We start from the raw sequence: 20,668 nt of genomic DNA on the forward strand, positions 1-20,668 counted from the left end.
TTGCCTCTGAAAACACTATATGTTAACTATACTGGAATTAGGGACGCCTGGGTGGCGCAGTTGGTTGGACGACTGCCTTCGGCTCAGGGCGTGATCCTGGAGTCCCGGGATCGAGTCCCACATCAGGCTCCCAGCTCCATGGGGAGTCTGCTTCGCTCTCTGACCTTCTCCTCGCTCATGCTCTCTCTCACTGTCTCTCTCAAATAAATAAATAAAATCTTTAAAAAAAAAAAAAAAAAACTATACTGGAATTAAAATAAAATAAAATGCATGCTAACCCTATGAAAGTATAATCCTATTTTATATGTGTGTGTCTGTGTGTGTGTGTGTATACACACAAAACACACATATTTCAAAACTATACTTTTCTTTGATTTATTCCCTGACATTCTCCCAAATTGCTAGACTAGGTTACTAGAGTTGAACATTCTGGAAGACTTTTGTTTGCCATTAACCATCTGGGCTAAATCTCCCAACTCCTAACTGGATATGGGGGTGGGGGAGCAGGGTAAGGATTTGTGTAATGAGTCCTAGACTCTATTCCATTCATGATCACGACTGCCACTTAGGTCGAAAAATGGCCATGCTTACCAAGGTTCCGAAGAAATCAAGATCACAGAGAGGTCTTTTTTTTTTTTTTTTTTTTCAAGATTTATTTATGTATTTGAGAGAGAGAGCATGAGGGGGCAGAGGGGCGGAGGGGCAGGGGGGAGAGTTTTCAAGCAGACTCCCTGCTGAGCACGGAGCCCCACTCCGGGCTGGATTTCCCCACCCACGAGATCATGACCTGAGCCCATCATCCGTCAGTAAGGCTGCTGGCTGTCCCGCAGTGTGCCCTTGAGACATAGCCAGGTGAGGGCTGAAGGGGACCCACAGAGCCTTTCTTCCACGTCCACTCACTGTGTTTCTCCCCACCCCGCTTGCAGGGCACGAGGGGGTACACCGGTGGACCCCCCAAAGCAGAAGTTCCAGGGACACCCCCCTTCCTCACCATCCCACGAAGCCCGTGAAACGCCTCCCGCCCGGCAGAGCCGAGAGGCCCCAGGCAGGCGGGTTTGAGCACTCCGACACCCCAGGAACGGAGGGCGCCCCGGCCAGTGGGAGGCCCCACCGGCGGTCCAGGTGGGCTAGGAGCCCCAGGGATGTGCCCGCGGCTGGCAGAAAGGGAGCCCCTTCCCGGGACCTCGCCCTGGCCGTCTGCCTGGCTGTGTTTATCACGTTCTTCGTGGCCTTCTGCCTGGGGGCGTTCGCCAGGCCTTTCCTTGACAGACTGTGGCACCAGAGATGCAGACGCAAGGGGCCCAGCTCGGACCACGCGGATAACACGGATAACGGGTACTGGAACGAGGGCTTCTGTGGCGACACGGAAGCTTCGGGGAAGGCCCAGCACCAGAGGACAGATCGGCCCCTCCAAGAGCCCGCCGGCCCCCACGCTGCTGTCATCCCCGACGGAGCCGCAGAAGAGAGCAGACGGGAGCAGGGCCACTGGCGGAGCGGGGGGCTGGGCAGTGACAGCAGAGGGCCAGGAGGGGAGAAGGATCACATACTTCTGAGTGACTGGGCAGCCCGTTCCGCTCCCCCAGGACGTCCAAATGCTGATCATAACCAACGAATTCCAGCAGGACAGGATCACATCCGTAAGGAATATGTTCTCGGGGAAGTAAATTATGCGACTGGGGCCCAGGAAGGTTCTCCCCGCACCCCTCCAGGAGAAATGGCAGCTTCTCTCTCCAAAATGCAATTGCGTGTGAACGCACAGAGGGCTGGAGAGAATGAGCGGTTCCCTTTGGAGTTTTCCAAGGAAATGCATGGGGGCGGCTACCTGAATTTGCTGGACACACAGCAGCAAAGGCTCCAGGAGACCAGCGCTGAGGAAGGGCCTCCTGCCTCCCACAGCGCAGTCCCACTCAGGGACTGGGGAGAGCAGAGCCCTGCGCCACCCGTGTTTCCTCCAGGCTGGGGCCATGACCCGCAGGTCACTCCTGCTAACATGGAACCGGTGCAGAAACAGGCTCCTTCAAGCCCTCAGTATACAATGGACGGCAACTACGGTTCTGATTCCGATGAAGGATCTTTATTTACTCTAAGTTCGACAAGTTCGGAGGATGCAAGAAATGAGACCGAAGAAGAGACACGTGACAGGGACAGCCACGGAGCCAGCGAGTCCCCGGAGGATGGGGACCCAGGGGTGAGGAGGGACCATGTTACATCACTGGAGGACCCTGACGACCATATCCCCTGCCAGAAGATTCTGGAGGAGTGTGAGAATCAGGAGGATTGTTTTGAAAAACCTCTCATTTCTGGTCCAGACTCTGGTTTGTGTGAGACTCGTCTGGAAGGTGCCTCTGACACGGATACATGTGCGGGTCCATGGACCCTGCCTGCATCGCAGGGTGGTAACAGCCCCTCCAGTGATGAGCTCCCAGGCACAGTCCTCGGTGATTACGCCGCAGCTCTCCTGTCGGAGACGGTGACGTGGCATCACTCACTGAGAGACTTAGAGCTTTTCAATGCAGATGTTGTACCACAAACACGGCCATGGTCGGCTGAAGGCCCCTCAGACCCTGACGAGAGTGACAGTCATGAAAGAGACTCAGACATTTATAAACACGAAGCCTGCCTTCAGGAAGTAAACACAGTTCAACATGATAGTCCTCTCAAGATCGCTGCAGGTGAAACCTCGCAACCCGCACAACAACATTCGGAAGGGGGCCACAGGAACTCCCACCCGATGGACACCGATGCGAGCCAGGGGTTCGTATGCCCTCTGGAGGACTCGGATTCCAGAAAGGTTAGAAGCCGAACACAGGTGTTACAAACCAGTAGCAATGAGCCGACTCTCCAGTGTGAAAGAGGAGAGGGGGCTTGTGCTGAAAACGGTTCCAGGAGCCAGACACCATTATTTCAAGAGCCCCCAGATGAACCCAGCTCACCAGGAACACCGGAGCCCGTCGCTGATAGACAGGGGAGTAAATACTCAGAAGCGAACCTGCTGCAGTCAGACACAGACCACGTTCACATCCACGTTCAAAGGCAGACCCGGGGCCACCTGCGGGGAGCTGGCCGGCTGCATGGGGGCCTGCTCTACTACGATGCGGAACTTGAAAACCAAAGGGAACTCAAGTAGTATCTTGCGTTCAGATCGAAGCCCTTAGACCCAGGTTTTCCGTGTGGGTCTGCTGAACAGATCTTCAACACATTCTGCACAGCTTTCTGGAAGGTGATCACCAAACTATAAAGTGGCGGCGGGCAGGGTTCAGAGGAACTCAATATTTTTTCATAAGTGATGTCAAAAGAGAGACCATTTTGTAGATGGAAATGTAAATTAAAAATCAGTCTTCAAGAAAAGAAGTGGCATTTTTTGTAAAAAGGAGAAGCTATCCTGCCATTGTCCTTAATTTGCCCTTCCTTGGCAACCTCCAACCTGGGCTGTCAGGAGCTGTGTTCTCCTCTGTGTATCCACCTGCTGCTCTGGCATTTTCTCCACTTCCTTCCCGACACTCCTTGTGCACCTCGGCGTGCCCTCTCAAAGAGCATTCCGCAAAGATCTAATCCGTCTTCTTCACGTTCCGCTCTCCCTGGGCCCCGCTGCTTCACATCCAGCCCCACACAGACCACGCCCACATGTGCCCCATGAGGCCCCGCCTCCCTCCCCAAGTTCCAGACTCACATTCTCAACCCCAGTAGCCCAAATCCACATAGATCATCCCGGCACCTAAAATTCATCATTTTCCTTTACAAATATGATCTCCCACAGTCTCTTTCTTGTCCAAAAATATCATGACATCCACCCAGGAAAGAGACTAAACTTGCTGTCTTATCTCTGACTCTCTCTCATGCGTTTCCTGTATCTGAGTGACCTCTGAGCTCTATGCCGGGGCAGTTCGTGTATGTCTATACAAGGAGACATTTCAATGCGGCAGTCTGGAGAGAGCCAGGCAGTTGTCAAACCAGTGTTTGCCCCGAAAGCACCCTTTTTCTTCTCAGAGTGTATATTTAGGGTGGATTACGATGGGAGTGGACTGAGTTTGGGAAAAGGAACTAACCACCCCCCAATCCACGTGGTGGCATCGCCACTAGCCTCCTAGGACCTGGCTTCCTAGTGACTCTTAGCTTTGCCATCTCCGATCTCAACCTCCAAATAAGGCACACCCTTATCTAGCTCCTAGATTATTTGAAGTGACATTATTTTGGTGACATTTAGTACTTCTCCTGGCCCGCACTCCCCACCCCAAAAGTCTTACATTCTCTTCATCTCCCCACTGATCAAAAACCTTCGATGCAGGTGCCTGGCTGGTTCAGTGGGGAGAGCACACAACTCCTGATCTCTGGGCTGTCAGTTCAAGGCCCGCATTAGGTGTAAAAAGACAAACAAACAAACAAAAACCCAAGAACCTTTGATGCACACCATTGCCTATATAAAGACCGAATTCCATAATCTAGACTTTTCTCATGACATTGTCACTTCTGCACACATTCTGCATTCTGGTTTATATCATGTAGACCAATCATTTATTCATTTATTTTGCCAACCTTTGAGACCTTCAGTGGTCCCTGATCAATTTCTCCCCTGTTGCTTGCCATTGCTATTTTGAAATCTCCTTGTCCTTGAACTTTCACTGCGAATATTTAGGCTGTCAGAAAGGAAGCCCCCTCATTCCCCACCCCACCGCAGTACACGTTATGACTATCCACGTCTATACTCCTCAGCTCTGAGCTAAGAAGTCAGCATTCCATGGTCAAGGTTAATCCCTCCGGTCAGCTTTTGCTGCAGTCCTGGGCACAGATCCATTCGTGTTTCCCATTCCTTCACTTCCAAGCTTTCCCTGTCTAGTGGCTCCTTCCCACTGGCTAAAAGCATAGCCAAGTCCCTTCAACATTAAAATAAAAGGAAGAGGGGTGCCTGGGTGGTTCCATTGGTTAGGCATCCAACTCTTTTTTTTTTTTTAAGATTTTATTTATTTATTTGACAGAGAGAGATCACAAGTAGGCAGAGAGGCAGGCAGAGAGAGGAGGAAACAGGCCCCCCGCTGAGCAGAGAGCCAGATATGGAGCTGGATCCCAAAACCCTGAGATCATGACCTGAGCCGAAGGCAGAGGCTTTAACCCACTGAGCCACCCAGGTGCCCCTCTTTTTTTTTTTTTTTCAATGATTTTATCTATTTATTTATTTGAGAGAGAAAGCACAAGCGGGGTGAGGGACAGAGGGAGAAGCAGACTCCCCGCTGAGCAGGGAGCGGACGCAGGGCTTGATCCTAGAACTCCAGGATCATGACCTGAGCCGAAGGCAGATACTTAACTGACTGAGCCACCCCAGGCACCCCAAGCATCCGACTCTTGATTTCAACTAGGGTCATGATCTCAGGGTCCTGGGATTGAGCCCTGAATCAGGCTTCACATTCAGCAGGGAGTCTGCTTCTCCCCCTCCCTCATCCCTACCCCTCCCCCATTCAAGCTTTCTGTCTCTAAAACAAATAAATATTTTTTTAATATTTTTTAAAAATCAAAGGAAGAAAAAACCACCCTACAGCTCCCTCACAATACTGCTTTCTCTTTAAATAGCTAGGCTCCGCAAACGAAGGTGAAGGACCAGCGACAGGGGACCACCTTTCCCACCCTTAGGTCTGCAGAGACAAAGAACCTCCGCTCCGCACACACAACAGGAGTGCGGACCTGGGCAGAGGCACAGAGCCACCAACAGTCCAGAATCCAGCAGGAGGGGCCATCCAGCTTCGCTCTCTTCTAGCCCTTGTCTGTCAGTCTGTCCGTGCATCCCAGCCTCAGACCTCTAGAAACCAGAGAGCAAGAGAGCTCACAGATGCTGTCCCCAGGGGTCACAAAGCAGGACGGAAGAGGGAAGAACGCAGAGCGGGAGCGGCAGATGGGGAACATCCAGCTGTGCTTTCTTCTGATTCTTCCACCTCTCTGGTCATTCTTCTACCTCTTCTTTCTATGCTCACCTGTGAAATACCCAGGTTGTGGTCTTGGAAACTCTTGTCTTCGCACTCAGTTCTCAGTCCCTGGGTGAGTCACCAATTCCACCACCACCAAATTGCTGAAATGTTTCGTTTCGGGGACTCCGGCTTTGAAATCCTCCTTGAACTTTACATGCACATCCCGCTGCCCATGGGACGTTTCTGTAGGCGCTTCCAACCAAATGTGTCCGAAATGGAGCTCCTTAGCTCCTCCTAACCCTCCAGCACGTCTGATCGCTGTGCCCCATTTCACTGTCCACTCAGTTGCTCCATCCAGAAACCCTGGAGTCCCTCTTTTGACTTCCTCCTCCTCCTTTTCTCCCAGTCTGATTCGTTGGCCATTAAGAGAAGCTGTTTCTGGACGCCTGGGCGGCTCGGTCGGTTCAGCGTCTGCCTTCAGCTCGGGTCATGATCCCAGAGTCCTGGAAGTGAGTCCTGCCTCAGGCTCTCTGCTTGGTGGGGAGCCTGCTTCTCCTTCTCCCTCTGCTGCTCCCCCTGCTTGTGCTCTCTCATTTTCCGTCTTAAATAAATAAAGTTTAAAATTTTTTAAAAAATTAAAAAAGAACAGCCATTTCTAGCTCTTTAACTATCAAATCTAGTCCCTCCTCTCTGTCCATACTGTTACAGCTTTTGCTCTCACCCTGACCCACTCACCGGGTCTAGAAAAACAGCGCAGGGCAGTGTGGTCTCTACCTTCAGTCCAGCATGCTGTTGCTATTCCCCAGGTTTCCACCAGGGGGCGGTTTATAGAATGCTAATATGATCACGAGGCTCCACTGATCAGAGTCCATTCGGAGGCTACTCGCTTTCCTGTTCCTCTAGGGCCCCAGGACTTCCTGTTCCCAGGCCTTTGCCCCCGTCACATCCACCCTCAATGTTCTTTCCAACCCCACCCAACAACTCCACCCAAGCAAGCCCTCCTCTGACTCAGTATCTCCTACTCTGTGCTCAGGTTCACGGTCACTTCCTCCGAGAAGCCTTCTGGGATCCTCAGATTAAGTTAGATGTCCCCCTTACAAACTCTCATGACACAAGCATCGTCCTTCGAAGACCAGAGCTTATCCCAAGTAAAATTACCTAGTTATTTGTGTAATTGTTGGTTTAATGTCTGTCTGCCCTTTCTATACTATAACCTCCCTATGGACAACAACAACAAAATGTGTCTTATCTCCCCAAGGCCTGTCATTTAGTACATTTCAGTATATCAATGTATTAAATAAAGGAATGAAAACAAACTCTTCAGTACAAGGTACGAGGATGTCTATGAATCTGGCCCAGCTTTCCAGGCAGCTCTCCACCCAGTATTTATTTCATTGTGCCCTACCTCCTTCCCACCCCCCAAAGTCACAAGCGCGCTGGACAATGTCACCGCCCCACCCCTTACCCCGCCCTGCTTCCACTTTCTGGTCTGCACCTCCGACCTTTCCACTATGCCCGGCCTCGCCTACCTGGCAAATACCTTCTCTGCTTTCAAGATACAGAGTAAGAAAAAATTAAAAAATAAAAAATAATAATTAAAAAAAAGATACAGAGTAAGAATCACCTCGTCTGTGAGTCTCTCTCAGCTCATTCCACCGGAGCAGAGTGGACCACTTCCTTCTCCCCACCCCCCGCTGCACCCCTGTGCATTGTGGAAGAAAAACTAGGCTTTGCGCAACGAGAGTTCTAGAAGACCTTCTGTCGGCCAGCTGGCAACGATTGGGTGAAATTCAGTTCTGACCTGGAGTCTATGAAGCAGAAAATCATCTCAGGGCGGGTGGTTATTTTATGAAGTGAAAAATTACTTTCTATTCTGGCATCACAGAGCAAAGGGATACACAGTTTTGACTATTTTTGTTTGTTTTTCTTCACGCTTCCAAAAAAAAATAGTCTTCTGGAAATGTGGCATAAACACCACAGGCATGGCGGGTAAGAATCTTTATTTCTCAGCAAGCACTTGTAAAATAAGGGTTTTTTTTTTTAATTAAATTTTTCTTCAAGATTTTATTTATTTGTCAGAGAGAGAGAGAATACACAAGTAGGCAGAGTGGCGGGCAGAGGTGGAGAGAGAGGCAGGCTCCCTGCCGAGCAAAGAGCCCAATGTGGGACTCGATCCCAGGACTCTGGGATCATGGCCTGCGCTGAAGGCAGCAGCTTAACCGACTGAGCCACCCAGGCGTCCCATAAAATAAGTTTTTACAGCCCCTCTCAATGTGCCTGCTGTAAGTGTGGCTGACACTGCCCTGTGACTTCCTTTGAGGTCTGTGACTTCCAGATTTCCAAAGCCGCTCACCTTTAGGCTCTGCCTGCAAGCTGCCTCCAACCTGAAACCACTGAAAGTTCCATAGATCTTCCTTACCTCAATTTTCCCCTCTATTTTAGTTTCACTTATTTTTATTAGGTCTCTTCTTCTATGATTACATACATGACCTTTAAAACTTATCTTACTTTTCATTAAGATAAATCTTTTTGCATTTTTTTCTAACAAAGTAGCTCAAGTTTTTATCGGCCTAACCATTCTGTAATAGCGTATTTTCAGCCAAGAAACATTTGAAGAGTCCCTTGTATAGTTTACCTTTACATGTTTCTAAAGCTATTAAATAAGTCTTGGACCAATGACTATAAACCCAAAATAGGAAACATTAAGATCTTAGTCTTCTTAAGTCAAGTCATTATGCTACAGACCTTAAATTACACAGTGTTATATGTCAATTAAATCTCAATAAAACTGGGGGAAAATATCTTATTCTTCTTGAAGAGCAACCAATGCCATAAATGAATTGTCTTTTTAACGTTCCCTCCTATTAAACCCTCTGGTTTAATATATATATTTTTTTTAATTGAAATAGTTGACACACGGTGTTACATGAATTTCTGGATGTCAGTAAACTCATTTTCAATCAAGTTGGTAAAATTTTTTTCTTAACCCTCTAGAATGGTTCAAGACGTGAGGGGTTGGGCCTTTCTCCAGAAGCTTTTGTCTGGTTCTTTGCAGTGGTCATGCAGGGCAGAGGGAAATCAAGGGAGTCAGGACAGGTAACTGCTTGAACCATTCAACAGAAAATATATGCAAGCAAGCAGATGTCTCATTTCTGGTCCATTTAAAAGACAAAAATCAAATCCACTCAAGGCTACAACTTCTTTGAAGTGCCTTCAGACCGAAGGGAAATGAACGTGGGAAGAGGAGAAGGGGTTCTTAGAGCCTATGAATGAAAGGCTTTGATGCATTTCATTAGTGTTTTACACTAGATTGATAGGTCATTAAGCAAACGAGCGGCAGGCCAGGGCCTTACGAGAGGAGGCCTCACGAGCCTGCCCACCAATAAGCAAGGCAAGAGGGTACCTCTGAAGCATGGGAGCAAGTTTCTTGTCTCGCGGAGCTGAAGAATGTATCACACAGACAACGGTGAGAAAAGCGGTAGAAGTTTATTAACTGAAGATACAGAAAAAGCTGTCAAGAGTGTGTGGGTTGGGGGCGCCTGGGTGGCTCAGTGGGTTAAAGCCTCTGCCTTCAGCTCGGTTCATGATCCCAGGGTCCTGGGATCAAGCCCTGCATCGGGCTCTCGGCTTAGCGGGGAGCCTGCTTCCCCACCCCTCCTCTGTTTACTTGTGATCTCTGTCTGTCAAATAAATAAATAAAATCTTTAAAAAAATAAAAATAAATTTAATTTAATTTTTTAAAAAATTAAAAAAAGAGTGCCCGGGTAGCCAACAACGGTCTTTAGGGTTGGTCTTTCATAGAAAGCTAACCAGGGACCTTAAATCCTTTTAACATCTCTACTAACAACACCTTCAGTGGCTTGTTTCCTTTTTCGAGTCTGGTTTTTCTTTCTTGGTCACAGGTGACTATCATCAAAAAGAGACCCACCTCACGTGCCTAGGGCAAGGGGGCTGCTTGGTTCCCTTATCTCCGGCATCGCACACCTCTACATTGTGGGGCTGCTGCGAGTGGGATCACAGAGCCTCCTGTCTCTACCTCTACCGAACCCCACCGGTCCCTGACTCACCTGCTTTCTGTTGCCTGAAAAATCACACATGGACGAGAGTTTGAGAACAACACCTCTGGCTATCTGAATCTTACTTTCTGAACAAACTTCTGCCAATTTCTATTTTTCAGCATCCCACTTGAATGTTCTACAACATTCTGAAGATTCTGGGTAATGTGAACAATGAAAAGTGTTATTGAGTTTTTAAGTTTTACAGAGTCTTTATAATTTAGCATATAATGAATGCCCCTCAGTCACCATAATAGACAAGACAGCCCAAACCTGGGGCTACATTTTTTTCCAGTCTTTTCCTGACATATATTTCACCTCCCTTTGGATGTCTATGTATGTACAGTCCTGAAGGAATTTGTACAATTAAATATGAGTGACATCTTTGCTCATTTGAACAAATACAATGCAAATATAATATTTCTTATTTAAAAAGAAAATTCTTTTTCTTTCAATTCTTTTTTAATTTTTAATTTTTTTGACTCTTGCTTTTCATGACTTAACATATTGAATTAACCATTATTTTTTGTTCTTGTTTTGATGTTCAATTTGTTGTAACGCGGTCAATAGATCCACCTTTAACCTGGTTTCTGTGTCTTTCTCCATAATTTCTAAAGCGTCATTGCCTTCTGGCAATAAAAGTTCCACACCAGGCTAGACCATTACCTTGAGAATGGAATCAGCTTCTCTCCAAAGATTACTGCTTTCTCATAGCAGAGAATAAAGAATTCAGGCTTTCCTGCTATAATACGAAATTTGCATTTCTGAAAAATCTCCCATTCTGTAAAGTCACACATTGAAAGCCACGGGACTAAGGTATTTACCCCAAAGATACAGACGTAGTGAAAGGAAGGTTCATATGTACCACAATGTTCATAGCAGCAATGGCCACAATATCCAAAATGTGGAAGGAGCCAAGATGTCCTTCAACAGACAAATGGGTAAAGAAAATGTGGTCCGTAAATACATGGAATATTACGCAGCCATCAGAAAGGATGAATACCCAACTTTTGTATCAACATGGATAGGACTGGAGGAGATTATGCTGAGTGAAATAAATCAAGCAGAGAAAGTCAATTATCATGTGGTTTTGCTTATTTGTGGAACATAAGGAATAACATGGAGGACATTGGGAAATGGGTAAGAGAAGTGAATTGGGAGAAATTGGAGGGGGAGATGAACCATGACAGACTGTGGACTCCTTCGATAAACCGAGGGATTGAGGGCAGACGGCGGGAGGCGGGGTGGGAATGGGTGGGCGCGGTGGTGGGTATTAAGGAGGGCACGTATTGCATGGAGCACTGGGTGTTACATGTAAACAATGAATCTTGGAACACTACATCAAAAACTAATAATGTATTTTATGGTGACTAACAACATAATAAAAATTTTTTAAAATAGTAATAAAAGCTGCAGGACTTGGGGGCAAATGAAGGTGGGGAGACCACTCAAACCTTATGCAACCTTGGAACCAGAGCACTAAGGAAAACAGTCACTGGCACCTGGACAGTCACCTTGGGTGTCACAGGCAGGCAGGCATAGGTGGAGGCGGACAAAGGTACGTGAAAAATTCACGTAACCCCTTGAATAGAAATGCCGGCTGGTTACCTGGAGGGCGCTGGGGGTGCCGGGACAGCGGCGGCTGAAGAAGTCAGAGCTGGGAGCCTCCCGGGCACAGCAGTCAAGAGCAGCCCCAGACCAGCCTGCCGAGCTGGTTTTTTGTTTTCTTTTTGTTTTCTTTTGTTTTTTGTTTTCTAACACACAGCTCAAGGAACCCTGCAGCCAGTACAGCAGATTAGTTGTGGGATTTTTTTTTCTTTCTAATTCTGCTCTTGCTGTGCTAGATCCCCCTCGAGCTGGGCGCTCAAGGACCCAGCACAAAATCCCGCTCCCCTTTCCATGAAGCCTCTCCTGATTGTTCTAGCATCAAACTTCCTCATTGTTCTCTCTCTCTCTCTCTCTCTCTTTTCCCTAAATGCACAGCTTGTAATTTTCTCGAAACTTTATTTCATTCTGCTTTGAACAACCTTATTTTTCGGACATAGCTGCATCTTGGAAGAGGTCCCGGGATCATCTCCTTCGGGAGCTTTACTCCTTCCCTGAAACACCATGCTTCCTTGAGTCATCTGACTGTCTTCCCAAAGTAGTGGACAAAAAAGCTGGCTGATGAAACTTGATTGCTAAACAGCAGTTTAAATTCAGGCCCCAATATTGTGCTTGTGAAATGTAAGCCTGGGTCTCACTTTCTGCCATTTATTTTTACAGGATTAGTGGGCTGTTGTACCAGCACAGCCCAGGCCTTTCAAGCTGGCCTCCCTTGGTATGGACGGGGACCACACCACTGGCCCCAACAACAGGGAGCACCCTCTGACTTTTGCTGCGGGGTAGCCCAGGGCAACGGGGTACAGCGTGGAGGCTCAGGACTGTTAGAACAACCACTTCTCCCCTCCCTTCGCTGACCACACTCTATGCTCTACCCAGAAGGGCTGGAGATGGCACTGGAGCCTCCTGGGGTTTTACTCAGATCTCGTGGAAGCTTCGTAAGATCCACTCCTAGGGCCACCAGGGTGACTCAGTCAGTTAATCGTCTGCCTTCAGCTTAGGTCACGATCCCAGGATTCCCTCCAGGCTCCCTGCTGAGTGGGGAAGTCTGCTTCTACCTCTGCCCCTACCCCTGCTTATGGCTCACTCTCTTTCTCTTCTCTCTCAAATAAATACATAAAATCTTAAAAAAAAAAAATCCACCCCTTTAGAGAAAAAAAGAATCTGCTTCCAGTTCCATCCCTGGAACCAGAAAGTCAGTCCCAAAGCCACCTGTGTCCGATAGCATCTGGGCCATAGGCTCATTGAGCAGGGACCGTGTTTTATACATAAGTCCTACCCTCTCCCCTACATTCCAGTATCAAATCGTGAACAGAACTTAGAGAAAAACCCAATTTCAAATAATTCTTATTTGGTGAATTAGTTCATCAAAGTAAAGTAAATGTAGAGTTGACTCTTCAGCTTTAATGAAAAGTAGTTAAGTGTAGCTTATAAACAAGGAGGATTAGCACGACTTGAACCAGTTCTGCTGGAAGGTCTGAAGCCAGGGACTCCTGTAACTTTTACCTAGGATTTGGGGCAGAACGTAGACATGGTTTCAATCCAAATGTAAAATACCAAAAGGAACAAAAATGAAAAATAACCTCTCAGTGTCTATTTTTGGAAAAGAGAATGTTTTACTAATACTAGAGATTTCCTATCAATTCTTTGTACTCATATGAAGTCAAGACTTTCTCTAGACTTAATGTCCTTAATATCTAGTGTCAATATTACAGTCATTTCTTATACCTTATTGATTTAAAAGCTCATTTTCCATTCAAATGCAATACTTGGTTTGAATAGTGGCTACCCTGGATACAGCTGGGAAAAACTGAGAGTTACATACACTTTCACTATTTTTAGATTCACTAATTATTGACAGTTTAGCCATATTTGCTTTCGTGCTGTCCTAAATGCATATGCACTCTGTTTTCATACATAGATAGGTATTTACATTTTTATTTATATATATAACCCAGAAACATGAGCAAATGTACCTATGCTCTACCCAGAAGGGCTCTGTTGTCACTAACTTCTTCAATGTGAAAAACAGTAAAATGGCATTATCTAGGTTTCCAGACTCTATCACTCTCTACATCTATCACTATAGCTACATTTTCATTTTGCCTTAGCAACAGTTTACTAACACTGGTCACCTTCTCTAAATGATCTTCCCACCCCGTTCAGCAAGGGCTGAGCCACTGATTCTAATGGAACATGAGAAACGATGTTGGTAATTATGCAGAAAATAACAAGTTCATTTTTTTCCCTTTTTGTCGTTCTGTTCTTTCTTACAGATGGCATAAGTAACTGGCCTGGCTCTGGGGGAGCGTCGTTCCAATTTGAAGCAGTTTCCAGGTAAACAATGAAGTCAGAGCTAGACGAGCTTACCACGTACTCCAACTTATTCTGTAGACGAGGAAACTGACGCACACAGTAGTCAATGTACGTGCCCAAGGTCGCTTAGCTAGCTCTTGTTTGCAACCACGATTCACTTAGGACATCCCCCGCCCCTGAAGACAGTCCCTATCTTTGGTCTACCAGTCCTGCCCCATAGGGAGGCCCTGCCACCCAGGAGATTTAGAAAACATTCTTCAGGATGTCCCCGCAGACACTTCTTCCCAAGACGACACCTGCCTGCCCATGTCCTCGCCTCCCACTCTCTGGGACCGGGTCGACCAGGGCAGCTGGGGTAGCCTTGTGCTTTCCTAACCCTCCCCTGCCTGTCGGGGCTCCACACAGCCATCTTCCATTCAGACTCCCACGTTCCTTCTCACTCTCCATCACTCCCCCTGCGCCTCTCCCTGTCCTCCATCCCCACAATGCCTTTCCCTCGGGTGGCCAGGCAGCGGGGACCTCTACGGCCACATGAACAGTAATGGCTCAACTGCTTAACAATGAGTTTTTTCTTTACCTTTTAATTTAAGCAACTGGAAGCTGTTCTGGACTTGTTCCTGCTACAGAGGTGGTGACCCAGCCGGCAGAGGCCCCTCTGCTCTGAGCCCCACCTCCCTGCCTCCTCCCAGCCCCACATTACAGCTGCACATAGGGGAAAGACCCACAGAAAGACCAAGCACAAGCAGAAGAAGACCGGGAATAGGAGAAATGCTCCCTTCAACATCTCCCTAGTTACTGAAGGGGACTGTGGGCCCGCCCGGCTGGCTGCCACTGTGATTGTAATCAGGGCTGTCAGATCTAGGAAATACGAATACAGAATGCCCAGTTAGGTCTGCTTTTGGGTAAACAACAAATACTTCTTTAATAGTTCAGTATGCCTTGTGCCATCTGGGGACCTATTTCTACTAAGATATCATTGTTTTCCTGAAATCCCAATTCAGCTGGGCCACCTGGAGTTTACCTATTTTAATATTCAAAGAAAATGATCCAAAAACGCTCCCAGGCCAGATAGGGTCTGCGGTTGCAGCAAGGGCAACGGAGAGCAAACACTGCTCAGATCCGTCCGGATCCGGCAGAGCAGTGAGCCGAGCAGGCACTCAGCCCATGCCACCCAGGCCTACGGAAGTGCCTCCTCCAAAGCCTCCGCAATGATTTACAAAGCAGTAAAAATGGAAATTCACTCACACCCAAATCCAGGGGGTAGAAAACAGGACATCAAGTCCTGCCAGCAGTTAGTTAACCAAGAGGGAAAAAGAAACAGGCAACCACACACACACACACACACACACTATAATAGTGACAAAACCAAATAATTGCAAAAGTGTTTCCTTGCACAGAAGCAAAGAGTTACCTGTAACAGAAAGAGTGGATTCGGGGGCGCCTGGGTGGCTCAGTGGGTTAAAGCCTCTGCCTTCTGCTCAGGTCATGATCCCAGGGTCCTGGGATCGAGCCCCACATCGGGCTCTCTGCTCAGCGGGGAGCCTTCTTCCCCCTCTCTCTCTGTCTGCCTGCCTCTCTGCCTACTTGTGATCTGTCTGTCAAATAAATAAAATCTTTAAAAAAAAAAAAGTGGATTCTGTAAAAGCTGGCCATTTCAGACAGGAGAGCCTTCCTGGGTCCCTCCACTTGGAGGCTCAGCCACTTGGAGGCTCAGCCACTTGGAGGCTCAGCCACTGGTGGGCAAACGACACACACACACACACCACTCGTGGGCAAACGACACACACACACACACCACTCGTGGGCAAACGACACACACACACACACACTCCACCTTCGCCCAGCGTCATGGCTTCACATGCATCAGCTCTTACTTCGGGGGACGCGGCCGTCCGGATGGGGGACTTCCAGCCACGTTGACCCGGTGAACTGCGCAGAACCGTGCAATCCCCACGACCCCTCGGACACGCGGAACGCTGTGGGCGCGAGCTCCCGCTTGAGGAGGGGGTGCGGGGTGTGAGGGAGGGCGCGGCTGGGACCCGATCCGCACAGTCTTGCCCTCAGAGGGCTTAAAATCCGGAGCGAAGGATCAGAAGGACGAGCTTCCTCCGCCCGAAGTCCGACCTGCCTTGTGTTCGCGCGAGAAAGAAGCCCACTGTAGGGTTTAACGCACACATCTAAATAAATAATGTTGACTCGAATTCAAAAGTGCTGAGATGAAATGGGCCACTGCCTGACTCGGGTCGGGAGAGGAAAAATCGCTTTTCCGATCCATGAGCAAGCTTCGATTTACGTTTAGTTTCGAGGCGGAGCATTGCCAACGGTCCCGATCTCGACAAGGACGCGCGGAAATCTCGGCGCTGAGGACATCATGTTATAAAGGGCCATGCGCGAGCCAATTCCACACACGGGAGGAAATGCGAACGTCATTTCTTCGGGAATAAGATTGCCACTCAACAAGAACACGGAAGGTTTCTTTTTTTAAAAAAAATTGTGAATCCTGACCCAGAAGTGAATGTGCACACTGCCCTTTCGTGATTTTCCATGACTGGGACAGGCTCCGTTCCCATGTAGCTGCCGGGTCCTGTCACCATCCCCTGATACCCCCCAACCCCCACAGCCCTCGTGGGGCCTCTGCCGCACCCCACCCTCCCTAAGCGTATGCATGAGCATGTCACCTGGCCAGCCTCGCAGGCTTCTCTCTGCTCCTGGAAGGAAGTCGCCAAGCCCGTCCCCACCACGAGGGGACCTCCCATGGGTCGCTTCCTCTGCATGGCCGGCGCTATGCGTCGTTCTGGCCCGGACCACGGGGCTCCCCACCGTGGGTGCTCCTTGCAGGGAAGGCCTCAGCGCGCATCTCCCCGTCACCGCCGGGCCTGCCCAGCTCAGCCTGTCTAAAGTAGCATACCCCACGCGAGGCATTCCTTAGCGCATTTTGGTGTTGTCTTCATACCTCCTAGAATTATCTACAAAATTGTCATTTCGGTGTCTGGTTTCCCATTAAAGGCAAACATCTTTTTTTTTCTTTTTTTTTTTAAGTTTTTGTGCAAATTCCTGTTAGTTAACGCACCCTATAGTATTAGTTTCAGGTGTAGAACTTAGTGATTCAGTGCTTCATTCAACACACACTGCTATCACAAGTGCCCTCCTTAATCCCCATCACCTGTCTAACCCAGCCCCCCACCGACCTCCCCTCTGGTAACCATCAGCATGTTCTCTACAATTAAGAGTCTGTTTCTTGGTTTGCCTCTCTCCCTCTCTCTTCTCCCCCTTTGCTAATTCGTTTCGTTCTTTATTTTGTATTTTAATTGTTTTGTTTTGTTTTTTTTATAAAGATTTTTTTTTTATTTGACAGAGATCACAAGTAGGCAGAGAGGCAGGCAGAGAGGGGGGAAGCAGGCTCCCTGCTGAGCAGAGAGCCCGATGCGGGGCCTGATTTCAGGACCCTGAGATCATGACCTGAGCCAAAGGCAGAAGCTTAACCCACTGAGCCACCCAGGCACCCCTTTATTTTATTTTTTAATTTAAATTCTAGTTAGTTGACATAGAGTTCAATATTGGTTTCAGGAGTAGAGTTCAGTGGTTCATCACTTTCATATAACACCCAGTGCTCATCTAACAAGTGTCTTCCTTAACACCCATCCCCCATCCATGCCATCCCCCTCCCTCCTCGGTCCAGCAACCCTTAGTTTGTTCTCTATAGAACAGAGTCTCATGATTTGTTTCCCTCTCTCTTTTTCCCCCTACTGAGTGTTCATTTTGTTTCTTAAATTCCCCATATGAAATCATATGATATTTCTTTCTCTGATTGACTTATTTTGCTTAGCACAATACTCTAGCTCCATTCACATCATTGCAAATGGCAGGATTTCCTTCTTTTTTTTTTTTTTCAAAGATTTTATTTATTTGACAGACAGAGATCACAGGTAGGCAGAGAGGCAGGCAGAGAGAGAGAGAAGGGGAAGCCGTTCTGCACTGAGCAGAAAGCCTGATGCAGGGCTTGATCCCTGGACCCCGGGATCATGACCCAAGCCGAAGGCAGAGGCTTCAACCCACTGAGCCACTCAGGTGCCCTGAATGTCTTTCTTTTTGAGGACTGAGTAGTATTCGTGTGTGTGCATGTGTGTGTGTGTGTGTGTGTGTGTGTGTGTGTATACACACCACCTCTTCTTTATCCATTCATCAGTCAGTGGGCATCTGGGTTCTTTTCAGAGTTTGGCTATTGTTGATAATGCTGCTATAAACACTGGGGTGCAGGTGCCCCTTCAAATCTGATTTTTGTATCCTTTGGGTAAATACCTAGTAGTACAATTGTGGATCATAGGGTAGTTCTATTTTTTGCTTTTTGCTCTAAACCACTATACCATTCTCCAGAGTGGCTGCACCAGTTTGCATTCCCACGACAGTGCAAGAGGGTTCCCCTTTCTCCCCTTTCTCTGCATCCTCACCAACACCTGTTCTCTCCTGTGTTGTTAATTTTGGTTTTTCTGACCTACGTGAGGGGGTATCTCATCATGGTTTTGTCGTGTATTTCTAAGGGCAAAGATTTTATCTGTCTTGGTCACTATAGCAACCCCTGGGCCAGGGACTGTATTTGACACAGAGTAAGTGCTCAGTAAACATTTGTTGGGGGAACAAATACATTTCAACTCCAGATAAACCAGAAATAGTGCTTTTCAACCTACTTACATTAGAAAAGACATACACATTAATGATGAGAACTAAGTCCCAGACTGTGCACTTTCAGAAACGACTAAAAAAAAAATGCATTCAATCTTCCCTAATAACAACTATATGTGATTTATTGGGAAGAATTCCCGTGTTTGAGAAGATTTTAAAATTAGAAGGGTGGCTCAGTCAGTTAAGCATCCAACTCTTGATCTCAACTCAGGTCTTAATCTTAGGAGCTTGACTTCAAGCTCCATGTATAAAACAAATAAATAAAAATAATAAAAAATAATAAAATAATATAAGATTAGGAGAAGAACGTTTACTATTGCTGACTTCCAGTCTTCTTCACTTGAAACATTTTAATAAAATTTCAATAGATGGGCTACCAATCACTGCCTCTCTGACAATTTTCACCCTTGAAAGAGGGTTACTTTTACCCAACTTTATTATTATTATTATTTATTTTATTTTATTTTATTTTTTAGAGTGAGAGAGCACACACATGCGTGTGCATGAGGAGGTGGGGCAGAGGGCAAAGGACAGAGAGGATCTTAACAAGCAGACTCTGTGTCCACTGCAGAGCCCAACAGGGGCTTCGATCTCCTGACCCTGAGATCATGACCTGAGCTGAAACCAAGAGTCAGAAGCTTGACTGAGCCACCCAGGCACTCCTACCCAACTTTTATATGCTTTAGAGACAGGAAACCCACCTCCAAGCATATTTTAAAAGGGGTTAGGTAAGGATTCCTAGGGTTTCTAGGTCCCTGTGGTATCTACACTTGCTTCTCACCTCTTCAGTTTGACGTATCTTCCTCGGCCTCCATCAGCACGTTAGCCAAAGTCCGGCACCGGGCCTGGCTTCTCACCCATGCTAGGACATCACCTTGGTTTCCATATGGCCCACGTGCCCAAGTGACACTCATCAATGGAAGCCTTTTATCCTAATCCTCTGTGTTCCTAGCAAAGAGCAGATCCCGAGTTTTAGCACTCTTCAAGGGCAAGGAGTGGGTTTATAGAACTAAGATTAGTACAACGCCTCTGTCTGTGGGACAGGGAGGGTGAGCACAGTAATTAATGTGACTTTTTAAGTCTCTCTTGTTATTCTAAAAAATCTTTTCTCGGGCGTGCCCCCAAACCTGGCATAGATGAATAATCTTGAGAACTATAAAAGTAGGGACTGCTAACAGTTTTGCTTTCCTCCCACTACTCTGTCAAAGCTCCTATCAAATCACAAATCAGATTACCTGGAGCCAGGAAGCCAGTAAGGAGCTGGGTGTTTCTGGACACTGTTAGTGCCTGGTTTTGCACGTGTTTAGGCTCCAGAACAGCTATGGGGTCGAGTTGCCTACAACAGGGAAAGAGGAAACTGCTACAAATAATCAACCCTCACCACCTCCAAATCCTTCACTGGGCCTTCCTTGGCGCCCACAAGAAAGGCCAGGGACAAGGTGGTGAGAACAGTGTGTGTCATGGCCAGGGAACACGGAGTTTAGGGAGGCAACTCTCTTAGAGCAGGCCTGCTCTTCGTCTGCGGCAAGAGGTCACCTCAGCCCTCAGGCTGCTCCCTACAAACACAGCCCTGAGAAGCAGCCAGAAAAGGAGGAGAGAGCCTTGCTTGCCTTCTTGGCACACCCAGGAAGAACATGGCGGGTCGCCTCTCCCAATGAGGTCAAGAACCAGTCTCAGAGGACCCGGCCCAGGAAGTTCCTTCACCGAATGGAGTAGATCCTTCTCTGCTCACCAAGCCTAGGCCACAGGCTTGCTGTTGAGGACGGGAGGATCTGAAATCGTGGAAGTGAAAAGCTAGAAGCTGCCCCTGCTGGTCTGAGGGACTGGAGGGGGTAAGGAGAGTGGAAGTAGGGAGGCAGGAAGGAGATGTGCTTCCTCGATATGGAGGAGGATGAGACCAGGGTCCCTCAAGATGGGTGACATGAGCCCGGGGAAATGCTGACGGCATCAGTCAGGGCTCTGGGAAGGGATCACCTCAGACCTCCCCCCCACATCTCCCCACAGACCTGGGGCCACCACAGCCAAGAGGCAGACTCAGCCATGCAGCATGGTTAGGAGATGAGGGGCTGACAGTGAGCTTCCCAGAGCCGCTCCTCGTAGCCCTGCGGTGTGGCTCAGACC

General features: G+C 47.8%; 1 protein-coding gene across 1 annotated transcript in view; it reads left to right on the plus strand.

The window, feature by feature from the left end:
- The window catches only part of LRRC66 (leucine rich repeat containing 66), a 29,194-nt gene extending 25,846 nt beyond the window's left edge, over positions 1–3,348 (plus strand). Inside the window, exon 5 of the mRNA XM_044268026.1 lies at positions 927–3,348. Within this exon, the coding sequence (XP_044123961.1) occupies positions 927–3,127 (2,201 nt within the window). The 3' untranslated portion in view covers positions 3,128–3,348. The remainder of the gene's footprint in view (positions 1–926) is intronic.
- Positions 3,349–20,668: the final 17,320 nt, after the last annotated feature.

The sequence above is a fragment of the Neovison vison genome, chromosome 11, assembly GCF_020171115.1.
Source record: "Neovison vison isolate M4711 chromosome 11, ASM_NN_V1, whole genome shotgun sequence".
NCBI classification, from domain to species: Eukaryota; Metazoa; Chordata; class Mammalia; order Carnivora; family Mustelidae; genus Neogale; species Neogale vison.